The sequence below is a fragment of the Camelus dromedarius genome, chromosome 5, assembly GCF_036321535.1.
Source record: "Camelus dromedarius isolate mCamDro1 chromosome 5, mCamDro1.pat, whole genome shotgun sequence".
Lineage (NCBI taxonomy): Eukaryota > Metazoa > Chordata > Mammalia > Artiodactyla > Camelidae > Camelus > Camelus dromedarius.
Genome location: NC_087440.1, coordinates 28,654,755 through 28,668,883, shown reverse-complemented (window position 1 = coordinate 28,668,883; position 14,129 = coordinate 28,654,755). Strand labels below are relative to the sequence as shown.

Here is a 14,129-nt window from a genome sequence, read left to right as displayed (position 1 = left end):
TGGCCACAGAAACCCACGCTTCACCACTTTCGCTTTGTCGGCGGCCCCCTTAAGCGGCGCTCCCCACACCGACCTCCGACCCGGAGAGCGCCGAGTTCGCTGCCACACTTCCGCCTCGCAAGTTGATTGGCCAAAGACTGCTGCGCTCGGGTTTGAGCCCACAGCTCGCGCCGAGCCCGGCGCGCAGGGATGACGACATCGGGCGGCGGCGGCTAGAGACGGGGAGGGTTTCCGAGGCTGCCGGCCTGACCGCCGAGAGCTGTCATGGCGGCCTCTCTGTGGGGCTTACTTTCCGTCCTGCTGCTGCTGCTATCAGGGGATGCCCAGAGCTCGGAGGTGTCTGGGGCTACTGGGGAGGGGTCAGGAGGGAGTGGGGTCGGCATAGGAGATCGCTTCAAGATTGAGGGGCGTGCGGTTGTTCCTGGGGTGAAGCCCCAGGACTGGATCTCGGCCGCCCGAGTGCTGGTAGACGGAGAAGAGCACGTCGGCTTCCTTAAGTGAGCATCCTGAGGGCAGGCGAAAGTGGTTGGGGTGGAAGCTGGAAGGGAATTCCCCCTAAGGGAGTTGAGTGTCAAGACCTGAGGACGTTGCTCTGCGAGGGTGAAGGGGCGGGTGCCGCTAGCGGTCTGCGCCTGAAGACCTAGCGAAGCAGTCAGACGCTTTCCCCTTCCCAGCCCTGTACCTCAAAAATGTGGATGGCAGGTGCTCGCCCTAGGGCTGGAGCAGTGAAGTCACTTACCATTCAACTCCATTTTGGTTCTGGTTAGGGACCACCATTCCTGGGCTCTGGGGACAGTTGGACCCCGTATTTTTCTTTTGCGGAATTCTTTCCTTTGCGACTCATCTGGCTTCCCTGGAATCTGGCCTCATTTTGCATTCATTTCAGTCTTTCGGTAGCTTCGTGTTGTGTAGAAAGATGCTAAGCAAGTGGGAATTCTCAAAGCCCACAGGGCTTCTAGTGATGACGTAGACTGGGAGGCTAATGTTGCTGCTTCTAAAATTAATGGGCCCTGAAGTCCCTAATCAAAGCACGTTTTTTGCCTGGATGTGGGATTGTTTTTTTTTTGTTTTTTTTTTTTTTGTTTTTTTTGTACTTGGATTCATCGAGGGATTTGTAGCATCACATTTGTCATTTATGCGAGACTAGGGTTTCTCTACGGTGCGTACACGCTTCTGTCCTTTCTAGCTACTAGTAGAAACGGAATTTGAGTCTCTGTTAAAAGAGAGTGGATTTATTAGCAGTCTAGTTTTGCAGCAGCCTGCTTTTCAGTGTCTAGGCACACGTATGATGTTTTAAATCTTTCCATCGCTGCTTGGAAAATGAAACTGCGAATTGAAAATATTTGGGAAAGGAAGTGTTTCTCTTGGGCTTGTATACCAGCAAGTGGTGTCTGAAAACCAGACAATTTAAATGCGGATATTTAATTCGAAATCTGATTTGCAAATATTCAGATTATCTGGGTGCCTTTGAATGAGAATTTCAACCTCAGATTAATAATGACAGGAAGCTTATATCCATTTTTAAAGTACTGTTTATCATTAAAATCTGGCATTAAGGCATTCTTTAGGGTTTACCCTAATAAATGATGTTTTAACGATAAAGCTCTCAAGCTTTGGAAAATTAGCCATAATGAACTGTTTGACCTCTCTTTTTTTTCTTCTTCAGTATATAGTTTTTTAAAACAGCATTTATTATTTTTGTTTGAAAATAATATATAATTAATATGTTTATCAAAGAAAAGCAAAACAAGAAAGTAGAGATACCAGCCCCTAACATTTTATTGTATCTTTTTTGGAATCATATGACCTGTTTTTAATAATAAAATACAATATACAGTACTTTGTAACCTGCTTTTTTTCATTAATAATTTGTGAGCAGCTTGTGATACCATTTCATGTTCTTTCATTTGTGTGTAGAGAGGTTAATTGAGAATTAATATGAAGAGCTTATGGTGGTAGTCTTGTTGGAAGAGAGAGAGGAATTTTGTCTTGTACCTGTTGTCTGTAACTAGCATGCCATTTTGACTTAGATTTATGCTTGTTGGAGGTGGTTTGGGACTCGGCCAAAGGAACTGCGGGGGAGTTTCAACTGAGGACTCCTCATGCCACTTGCTCTCACCACTGTGTATATATAAACTGTAATTTATTTAACTAGTTCTGTTTGGGGACATTTAGGTAGTTCTCAATTTGGGGGAATTATGTACTTTATGTTCCATATGTAAGATTATGCACTATAATTTTTGAACTTTTTATTATGGGGAATTACAGGAAACATAAACAGAATAGCTTAGGAACCCATCACAATCTACTGTTTGATTTCATGTCTCCTCTACAGCTCATTAATTTGTTTCTGGAATATTTAAATTTAATCTTAAACAGTACAATTTCACTTTTAAAACACTATTATGTATCTATGAAAGATAAGGGCTTAAAAAAACCCTACCAAACCATTATTGATTCAGCAAGGTAGGTAACAGTGCCATAATATCATCTAATACCCAGTCCGTATTTGTTTCCCCACTTACCTCAAAAATGCTCTTAAGTAATTATTTCACATCAAGATCCAATAGTGTCTACATATTGTAGAGTACATTGTAAAAACCAAATTTTCATTATTAAATTTTCAAATTTCATTATAAAATGTCTATGTTATCTTTTAAAGTTAAATATTTACCTTAGAATGAAGAATATATTTGCTTTTTCTTTAGGTTATTAGCTGTTGTTTGTTTTGCACAGTGATTAATTTAATTCTCTTTCTGGATCTAGAAAAATGTTTTGAAATTTGTCCACTTAGGGTCTCATCAAGAAACAAAAGTGACACTCAAATTAGAATAACTAAAAGAAAGTTTAATGAAAAGATTAAACAGGGTAGTCATGGTGTAGGAAAACAACCAGATGATGCAGCACCCTAGAGTTTACAAGCCCAAGGTTATATCACCTCTAAGCCTGAAGGGAGGAGGGGAAGTAAAGGTTACAGGAACCTAGGAGGGAGGAAGGAACTGCCTTGAGAGGAGCTGTGCCCCTTGACACAGTCAGAGGTGGCCTCTCAGGGAGAGAGCCACAGGAAAAACACACTAAACTTATTTTCTTCACTTCCTCCTGTCTGTGAGAGAAGGGTGGGGAGCGATCTGAGGGGCAAACAGAAGACATCCAGTCCAGGAATAAGTTAACTTGATGTTGCCATTTCAATTCTGTTTCAGTTCAGTGTATTTTGAAGTAGCAAGGAACACCTTTTCCTCTTACTTTTTAGTAAATATTGGGGATGTGGCAGAAAGAGCAATGCGAAAGAGCCTAATGATTTATGGAGCACTATTTTAACGTTGTTATGAGACTGGCAATTCTCTGGTAAAGACAGTCCTTTTAGAACCATTTGGTCTCCTGAAACAAACTTCTTTTTCCTCAGAATAGTAGTTTCTCATATAGCAAAACTAATTGATTTTGATTTGTGAATGTGAAATTATCATATGGGATGGTTTTCTAAGTTGAGAAGGTTTAGAAAAAATCAGTAAGGGAAAGGTGGATGTTTTCAACTACATTAAAAATTTTAAACTTCTACATATCCAAAAAGAAGTTTTAACTTTGGTTAAAGTAGATGGGAACTATTTGTAACAAATGGAGCAAATGGTACTTTATTACCTTTTTGTAAAGAAGAAAACAAAATGCAAGTTAAAACTAGGGGGAAAAAGCCATTTTTAAATAAATTGTTGGAGGGGACTGGCAAAATTCGAACCCTGATATTGTAGGAATGGAGCATATTATTCCCTTGAATAAAGACATGGCTGTAGAATTGGAATTGTGCTCCTGTCACCTGTCACCTCTCCTGCAGAAGGAAAAGAAGTACTTTCAAGGTCAGAGTTCTTTGCTCTGTGGAATGGTCTGGGGTATTTTCAGAACCCATGCAGTATAATTATGGAAGCTGAAGTGTGGGACAACTCTTGCCAGTTTTTGTTTTTTGTCTTTTTGCTAATTACTCTGGATGTCATTTGGAGGGTGTTGGTTTGGGAGTTAACAGATGATGTATTTATTTATTTCATTAAAAAATTGAAGTATAGTTGATTTACAGTGTTTTAGGTGTACAGCAAAGTAATTCAGTTATATATATATGTGTGTGTATATATATATAAATCTGTCCTTTTTCAGATTCTTTTCTGTTACAGATTATTACAAGATAGTGAATATAGTTCCCTGTGCTATACAGTAGGCAGTAGTTAACAGATGATTTAAAACATAAGAAAAGAATAAGCTGTTGATTGGAAGTGACTAAATATGATTTTCATTTTTGCAGGACAGATGGGAGTTTTGTGGTTCATGATATACCTTCTGGATCTTATGTAGTGGAAGTTATATCTCCCGCTTACAGGTTTGATCCCGTCCGAGTGGATATCACTTCAAAGGGAAAAATGAGGTGAGGACAACTGATTTAATTTTTACCAAAGGCTAGGCTACTGAATACCTACCTCATTATGTATTCCTTTTAGAATTTATAGTTAAAGTTGAAAAGCTTCTCATTTAAACTACAGACCTTTTTTTAAAAACACTTATAACATCCTTCTATTGTTTTAATCTGAACATTGGTAATATTGTAAAGTTGAACTTCCTCCTGCTCTGGCTTAGAATTTATTTTAAAGCTCTTAATATGATTATATGGAAGAGAAGTACGTTTTCTTACTATGGGAGCAAAGGCACTGTGAAAGTTATCATTGAAATGCTATTATTAAAGTGGGAAGTAGTTTAATTTTTCTAAGTTGAAAGTATTCATCATCTGTTTTTCATTGGGATACTTTGGTGAAACCTCTTAGTGCCTATATAAAAGTATGTTGATCTAGAAATTTCTGTATTTCTTCCTTTCTAGAATATTTAATGTGTAATGGAAATTGAGTATTTCTTTGGAAAACAATAGATAACATTGTGGAGTTTATCTAAAAGTGAGGATCAAAATGAGAAAAAGAAAAGTACAGTATTAGAGGCTGGCAGACTAAGAAAAAGTTTCAGAATTTCTAAGCAGATGAACATATACTTTGAAGTCAAGGTGAGAAGAATTTTGGACTAATTCAGGCTGTGACTCTGGAATACCACAAACCTGTTTGAAGTTAGAATCAGTTGTGTAGAGGTCCAGTGTTCAGATTCAGCCTTCTGCTGTTATAACCCCAATTTATTTATTTGTTTATTTTTTAATTGTCTCATGCCAGTAGTGCTCTCTTTGGTCTAATCTGACCAGGAAGCATAGGAAGCAGTTTTCTTCCTTGCCTGCTTGCTTTCTTGAGGTGTAATTGACAGATATGAAACAATTTTAATTGGTAGTGTCTCTTTTTCGTTTGAGCTATCACAGAATTCCTCCATGTTTCAGTAATCAAGAAGAGGTCATGAAAAGACAAAAATAGTTGAGGGGGTTGGAGGAGCTATATTTCACTGCTGACCTTTTTGTTCTGTACCTGGCATATTTAGGTTGATTTTTAGAGACCCCAAATAGAGCTGACATAAGAGAGAGATGTTCTATTACTACCATAATATTTATGTTTGAGTTAATGTTTACTCCTAAAATGTTTCCCTTGTTCCTTTGGGGTTTTTTTTTTGGTCATTGAAAGTTTTTAATGTGTAATATGTAAGTATTCTATAGTTAAAATAGTAAGTCATATATATAACGTCTCACCATTTATATCAGCTGCATATTAGTCCACTGATGTCAATTTCTGTTGATGGACATGTAGAGTTTTCTTTTTCCTCTTTTTTTTAAATTGAAGTATAGTCAACTTACAATGTTGTGTTAATTTCTGATGTATAGCATAGTGATTCATAGATAGATAGATAGATAGATAGATAGATAGATAGATAGATAGACTGACTTCTTTTCATATTCTTTTTCATTATAGGCATTACAAGGTATTGAGTATAGTTCCCTGTGTTATATAGTAGGACATTATTGTTTATCTATTTTATATATAGTAGTTAGTATCTACAAATCCCATACTCCCATTTTATCCCTCCCTACCCTCTTCCTCCTCTGGTAACCATCAATTTGTTTTCTCTGTCTATGAGTCTGTCTCTGTTTTGTAAATAAGTTCATTTGTGATTTTTTTTTTTTTAGATTCCACATATGAGTGATAGCACATGGTTTTTTTTTCTCTTTCTGGCTTACTTCACTTAGAATGATGATCTCCAGGTCCATCCATGTTACTGCAAATGGCATTATTTTATTCTTTTTTTTATGGCTGAGTATATATACCACAACTTGTTTATCCGTTCATCTGTCAGTAGACATTTAGGTTGCTTCTATGTCATGGCTGTTGTAAATAGTGCTGTGGTGAACATTGGGGTTCCTGTTTCTTTTTTAATTAGAGTTACAAACAGCTCATACAACTCAGTAACAAAAAGACAAACAACCCAATCCAAAAATGGGCAGAAGGCCTAAACAAACATTTCTCCAATGAAGACATACAATAGCTAATAGGCACATGAAAAAATGCTCACTATCACTAATTATCAGAGAAATGCAAATCTTTTTCCTCTTTGAGAATGTGTAGTCAGCAGAGACAGTTATTCTGTGATAATTTAAATTCTTGGTATTATTATTAAAACTGTTACCATAATGACACTGAAAATATGTATAGTACTTTGTATCTGCAAATCCCAAACTCCTACTTTATCCCTACCCACCACCCCTTTCCCCTTTGGTAACCATAAGTTAGTTTCTATGTCTGTGTATCTTTCTGTTTTGTAAGGAAGTTTATTTGTGTCATTTTTATAAGATTCCACATATAAGTGATATCATATAGTAGGATATGCTTTCTCTTTCTGTTTTTCTTAGTATGATGATCTCTAGGGCCATCCATGTTGCTGCAAATGGTATTATGTTATTATTTTTTATAACTGAGTAGTATTCCATTGTATATATTCCACATCTTCTTTATCCAGTCATCTGTCAGTGAACATTTAGGTTGCTTCCATGTCTTGGCAGTTGTAAGTAGTGCTATTATGAACATTGGGGTGCATGTGTCTTTTTGAGTTAGAGTTTTCTCTGGCTATATGCCCAGAATTGGGATTGCTGAATCATATGGTAAGTCTGTTTTTAGTTTTTTAAGAAATCTCCAGACTGTTCTCCATAGTGGCTGCACCAAATTATATTCCCATCAACAGTGTAAGAAGGCTCCCTTTTCTCCACACCCTCTCCAGCATTTATTGTTCGTGAACTCTTTTAACAATGGCCATTCTGACCAGTGTGAGGTGATATTTCATTGTAGTTTTGATTTGTATTTCTTTGATAATTCTTTTCCTCCTATTTTTTAAATTGTTGTCTTAGAATATTCTACTTTATCCAGATTCTAATATTTCTTGCTATTGGCTATTCAGAGCAAGAGTGAAGCTTGGTAATACCTTGCAAATATGTTTAGAAATATTTTTTAATGGAGTAAATGGATTGTTTCAGAATAATCGAACTTCATTAGCTGTTGACTTTCTCATGTCTTTTTATAGGCATAAAATTTAAAAAAATAGGTAAAATTCTACTATGTTAAAATCTAAACTGTAGAGGACTTAGGACTTTTTATATATTTTAGAATTGCAAGGTTGGAGATGGAGGGAGGGTATGTAGATTGCCATGTACACTATATATAGGTTTAAAAGTTTTTTTAAAAATATTTAAAATACTAAATACTAGAGGAAATGAGAGTTGTTAAAAGGGGATACTTGTCGATCAAAAGCTATAATTTATTTTCACTTATTCTTTTTACTTTGAATTTTGAATAAAGTAGTCTAGGCAAATAGAAATATTTTTCTAAATATGAAGTTTATTTGCTTTTTTACCTTTGGTAAAGAGTACTTCCTGCTTTAGCATTTAAGGACTGGTTGCAGCAGTGGGATTCATATTCTCAGATCCATTCCTGGTAATTGGGTGCCTGAAGCATAGGTTAAAAAAAAAAACACAAAGCGCGTATCATTTTAATTATTAGGAGGGGACAGAATAGAGTACAAAGTGGGATTCATGTATGATACTAATATTCTTGACCAATATTTTGTAAGTATGCCTGATAAGTTAGTTTCAAATATATGTGGACTTCCATTTCTGACATTTTGGCAGAATGAAAAATCTTAGAAGTGCTGGATAAAACATGATAAACATTATTTTAAATGTATATGCTCCCAAAAAAGTAAATGAAATCCCCAGAGGATAAACTATAAACTACTTTGCCCCCGGGGGTTTTACTGTCACCAAAAGGCATAGATTTTATTAGCAGTATATAGGTGAGAGGCAAGTCTTGGGCTTGCTTGGAGTCAGAATTAGATCTAAGACTTGGTCCCCCCTTGACCCTTGGCCTAAAATCCAAAAGACCAGACTCCCAGTCTGACCCTGGCTATTGGAGGGAAAAATCTATCCCGAAAATTGCTAGTCACAGTCTCACCCTCACTGAAATTTGGGGTATGAATTTATTGCTCCCTGCATGATCCAGAAATTTCCAGTCTGAATGACTCACAGGATGGTCCCTGTTCATAATCCTGGACTCCTGGCAGAGACAAACAACTTCTCTGTGGGCAGATACTCTCTATCCAAGCTCACACATGATGTCTACCTAACTTATAAAATACTAAAGAAAATAATGTACGTGGAGTCAGCAGATGAATCAGACCTCCGAGAACTTTAGATAGTAGAATTGTTGGATATGGGCTATAAAATGGTTTAAAGTATATTTGAAATGCTTAAACAAATAAAAAAATACTTACCTTAAAAATAAGATAATACCAAAATAGACCATAGATATTTGAAAAAAGAATAAAATTGAACTTTCACAATCAATATAGGTTTTAGAATTCAAAAATCAATGGATGTGTTAAGCAACTGAACAGAGGTTTGATGAATTGGAAGACAGATCAGAAAAAATTACCCAAAAAGCAATACAGATAGAGGAGGGGACACTGTGAAAGTTCAAGTTTAATAAGATGTGGAGTAAAGAATGAAAAGGTCTAACACGTGTCTCATAGCTGTTCCAGAAGGAAATGATAGAGAAAATAGGGGAAGCAATTTTCAAAAAGTAAACTGGAATATGTATGAATGTGGGTGGTTAAAATTAGTGGCACCTCTGGTAAAAATGTAATATTACCTATGGTACTGTTGCCAGACTTTCTTAAATCATGTTTTTCCTGCAAAATAGCTTTTAAAATTATGTGTACCCAATAATGTATTATTAATCAAAGAGCTTTAGAGTTAGAAGGATTCCAAAAGAACCTTTTTTTTTTTTTAAGAACTTTTGGTATCGCCAGAAAAGTTAAGAACTGGTCTAACCCTGCAGGACTCATAACAGAGCTATAGCTAGAAACTAAGTCTCTTGATTCCAAGCCTAGTATTCCTTCTCTACATTTTGCTAAATATTTTGCATGTTTGATCAGATTTTCAAGATCAAAAGTTTAGATGCCAAAGCACTTTGGAAAAAGCTAAAGGTAGTTATAAGGCATTGCTGATATATTATAAGCAGTTCTTTTAACTAGTAATGTTTTTAATAGGATTATTGATGGTTTTTTTCATGTTGCTTTATCAGAGCAAGATATGTGAATTACATCAAAACATCAGAAGTGGTCAGACTGCCCTATCCTCTCCAAATGAAATCTTCAGGCCCACCTTCTTACTTTATTAAAAGGGAATCTTGGGGCTGGACAGACTTTCTGATGAACCCAATGGTATGTATCAAGCTATGACAAAGTATCTTTACCAATTTCTAATTTATTTCGAGGCAGTTGAAAACTTCTAACCTTTATGAAAAAGAAAGCCTGGTCAGATTGTTGGATGAAAGGATTATTGTGAATAGTTTATGGATTTCAGGAAAATAGTAGCTTTGGGACAGCGTAATGAAAAGAATAGTAGTGAGAATGGCACGGTAGATTTGACATTGAAGTGTGCAACAGAAATTGAATAAATACTTATGTTTAAAATTCAAATAGAATGAGAATGTGGTAAGTCACACACAGAGCTAGTAGTCTCATCCTTCAAGCTACCTGCATATTAGTCCACTGATGAATATGCCGTCATTTAATAAATTGCCCCTATTGATGGCACAAGTCAGGTTTTTCCCTCTTTTTTGAATGTCTAGTGAACAGAGAAATTATTCTGTGGTAATTTAAGTATTTGGCACTTTCATGAAACGATGTTAATGGTATTCACTAATATAAAATACTAAGCATAATTGTTTAGAAATAAGTTGACTTTTTTTTTTTTTGCTGTTTTTGAAAGTTAAATTATTATCTTAGAATTATCGAAGTGTTGATCATATTTCTTGCTGATAGCACAAACAGGAATGTTTCAGGTTGTACATCCTTTGAGAGGAATAAATTAGTACCCGAAACCTGCAGTTAGGCATAAAGAAGCAGGAGGATAGAAAGGATGGGACAAATCAGCAGTGAGACTCCAAAACTAATTGAGAAATATCTTCCATGTTCTCATTTCTGAGATTACATGGAAACATATCCAGTGCTGCAAGCTCCTAGGTTGTTTTTTTAAAACTTGTCAGCTATTTAAAAAACAAAACAACAATAACAAACCTTGTCTGCTATAGTAGTTGCCTAGCACTATATTTCACATTAATTGGTGGGGGTAGGGGGCAGATATCATGTTTTCTCCAAGACCCACAAACCATCTGGAGGGAGAGCCCCGCTGGCCATCAGGATCAGCAATCTCAATGCCAGACTGCAGACTAAAGAAAGTGAATGGATAGCTCTGTGTGTAAACTATTTGTGTTAGGTAAACTGTACACTGCAGAATGACAGGTAGCACAGAAAGGAAGAAAGGTGTCTGTCAAGTCCACACACTTACAGGTAAGGCTCTCATTCTCTACAGCAGCCAGATATTCAGGAGCAGGATCATTCAGGAGAATTAAAGTGGTGGCTGCTAGTTTTATTCTATATACAATATTTAATTTCATCACTGGTTGTTAGGTGCAGATTTTGTTCTACTGTTAAGTGGGGAAAACATTTGCTGATTTTTCTTTCACAGGTTATGATGATGGTTCTTCCATTATTGATATTTGTGCTTCTGCCCAAGGTGGTCAACACAAGTGATCCTGACATGAGACGGGTAAGATGACTGAACCATGTTCTGATGCCTGGTCCATCCATTGTGGCTGAGTGGCTTGGGTTTTTTCAGCTTTATCCTAATTCCCAAGCCAAATTCATGTACAGGTTGTGTTGACACAGTCTTATGTTCCTGGCACTTAATTAATTGTTTCCTTCGGACTAGATAAATTTGGTTGTTTCTGCCTGGTAAGAGCTTGGGTCTCCTCATACAGCTAAAACATTCTGCTTAGTACTTGCCTTCTTGTACCTGACTTGATAAATAGTTGAAATGCATAATAATCCTGGTATACCTAACCCAAATATTGCACAAAATGGTAGCTTCTTATGATCTCTTTACTTTACAAAACTCTTTGGAGTATTCATTTAGTTTATGTGTTCAGACACACAAAAGAAATTTTGATAGACTAAGGAAGAAAAATAGAACAGTCGTTTTCAAACTCTCTACTGCAAAACCAACTGTTTTGGCAAAGGGGAGGGGAGTTGCCAAGTAAGATGCTTCAAATTTAGTGGCACCACTTTGTCTCTTTTAAATATTGGCTTCCATATAAAAGCTTCAGAGTTTTTAAAAAAACATCCACTCTTCCACCAAAAAACCATCAACAAATATCTCCCGAGTCCCAAGTTTTTCCATTGTATTTAATGTATTGATACATTTGCACCTGATTCATCACTGAAGAAACATTTATTAATTAATTTTTAGGTTCTGGGTACAAGGAATACAAAAATGGATTATATGTCAGTCCTGTCATCAACAAGCTCATAGTCCAGTTAAATGTAGGAGATAGGATAGATTTATAAGGCCTTTTCTTACCATCAGAGGATTTTGTGTGTGTGTGTGTGTGTGTGTGTGTGTGTGTTTTAAATGCAAAAATAAGATATGTATAAATAAAAGTGTTTACCGAGGTAGTAGGTGATTAAGTTCTGTAGAAGGTGAGGCATTTATTCCAAGCTGGAATGGCAGAAAAAGCTTCACGAAAGAAGAAAGTGTTAATGATGTCAAAATTTCTTTTTGCTAAATTTTGGTGTCTTTGCCCCAGTGTTGGTCAGGAAGTATACATCCTGTACAATCCTGTATCTGTTAAGCCAGTTAACTCTGTATGATATCAATGGAAGGAAACATTAGAAGCCACATCACATTAAAAGCTCATTCCTTACAAAGTGCTTTACATGGTAAGCAGTATAAAAACTTATTGATTCAAGAGCTTCAGAATTGTACAGTTTCAAAAATAGAGTTGATATATTTTTGCAGGCACTCAAGACCTATTATTATATACATTTAATTCTTGATTATTAGGGCATTTTAACATATTTATGTTTATAATGTTTCTTTTCCTCACCTTATTTATAAAAGCACTTTCTCCTTGAAAACTCATACATAAATTCTATCTTTGGGGAGAAAACCCAAGCCTATAATTGAATAAAAAGTTGAATTTTAAATGATAGATAATAGAATGTTTGCTATTTTTTTTTTCATGTCTGAACTAATACAATCTTAAGTTCACTTTTGGAATGTCACATGAAATTCAGATGAAGCAGACATTACTTTATAGATTGTTGGCTAAGTAAGGGGGAGGACAAAGCCTCCAAATAAAAGTGCCAGAGGCCTTATGAGGTCCTGCCTGGGACTGTTTGTAACATTTTTGTTGCTTGCTTTAGACGCTGTAATTGAGGTCACCCAAGTCATACAGTGTTGACAGATTTACTAGTAAGGCCCTTAGGAATCAAGTCTTAGAAACTATTACAGTTATCTGATACCTTGATATATAATTAAAGGTTGGTGTTCTAGTTATATGCATCTAAAAAAAGCATGCATGTAAGAAAACACTTGTTAAAACAATAAGAAAGTATTTTTATCAAAAACAAAGTAAAGTGGCAGGAATATAATTGTATATGTCCATTATCAGAGAAAATGCCCTTTATAAAAACATAAACTGAATCAAACCCTAGGCGACGTCTGTTGGATATTTACTTAAGATCAAAATGCTTAGTGGTGTAAAGCAGGCACGAAGCATGGTTTCTGAAGTGCTGTTGGGGATGACATGGTATCATTGCTCACAACTGGTACCTTTTACTTGTTCTATTCATCTCCTTCCTTAATAGAAGTGTTAGTTATTAAACGGCTTGAAGGATCCCTGTGCCTTTCATGTCATTGTGCTTTGTCTTCCTGCAGGAGATGGAGCAGTCAATGAATATGCTGAATTCCAACCATGAATTGCCTGATGTTTCTGAGTTCATGACAAGACTCTTCTCTTCAAAATCATCTGGCAAATCTAGCAGTGGCAGCAGTAAAACAGGCAAAAGTGGGGCTGGCAAAAGGAGGTAGTCAGGCAGGCCAGGGATGGCATTTGCACAAACACGGCAACACTGGGTGACATCCAAGTCTTGAGGGAAAACCATATGAAGCAACTACTGTAAACTTGAGTCATCCATAAAGTTGATCTCTTATAACTGTTGTGTGTGGTAACTCTTCAGCACATGTTTTGTACTTGGTACACAAGAAAACTCAGCTTTCGTCCTTCGTCTGTATGAGGTCGATATTGATGTTACTGAATTAATTACAGTGTCCTATAGAAAATGACATTAATAAATTATATGAAGTACTATACATTATGTATATTAAAATAAGTCTTAATCCAGAGATAAAATTATTTTGTCATTTTTTTTTCCACTTAATGTTTTTTATTCCAGACAGTTTTCTTCTTTCATTATCTGAGGCTTGAACATGACCCCCTTTCTGTTTAAAAAGAAGTGTGATATTTTTAGAGCAGCATGCACCGTGGTTTTTTGTGTAATCAGATGTTTCAAAATTCTCGGTCCTGCCCTGCCATTTTATATTCCCTGATATTTAAAGTAGAAACACATGTTCCTGATGTAGTTTAAATTTTTATTTTTACAGTTGGTTTCAGAGTATGGATATATGAATTAGAATACATGTTACCGATTTTTAAATTGCGGTTTCCATCTGTGGTTTCATTTTACATTATTGTATATCAGCTATGTGCTGTGATTCAGGGCAAGATACAGAGATGGATAATATCCAGTGCCTGTCCTCAGTCGGCTTTGTTGTGTAGGGG

At 36.2% G+C, this 14,129-nt stretch overlaps 1 protein-coding gene across 1 annotated transcript; it reads left to right on the top strand.

Moving 5' to 3' along the window:
• Window positions 1-206: 206 nt before the first annotated feature.
• EMC7 (ER membrane protein complex subunit 7) lies at window positions 207-13,700 on the top strand. Its single transcript, XM_010981165.3, has 5 exons — window positions 207-497; window positions 4,286-4,405; window positions 9,528-9,666; window positions 10,976-11,056; window positions 13,226-13,700. Exons 1-5 carry the CDS (start codon window positions 265-267, stop codon window positions 13,376-13,378), a joined length of 726 nt encoding a protein of 241 aa, XP_010979467.1. The 5' UTR covers window positions 207-264; the 3' UTR covers window positions 13,379-13,700.
• The last annotated feature ends 429 nt before the right edge of the window (window positions 13,701-14,129 follow it).

Coding starts and splice junctions, on each gene's coding strand:
- EMC7 (XM_010981165.3), top strand. CDS start 265: ATGGCGGCCTCTCTGTGGGGCTTACTTTCCGTCCTGCTGCTGCTGCTA. Junction 498..4,285: donor GAGCACGTCGGCTTCCTTAA/GTGAGCATCCTG, acceptor TCATTTTTGCAG/GACAGATGGGAGTTTTGTGG. Junction 9,667..10,975: donor ACTTTCTGATGAACCCAATG/GTATGTATCAAG, acceptor TTTCTTTCACAG/GTTATGATGATGGTTCTTCC.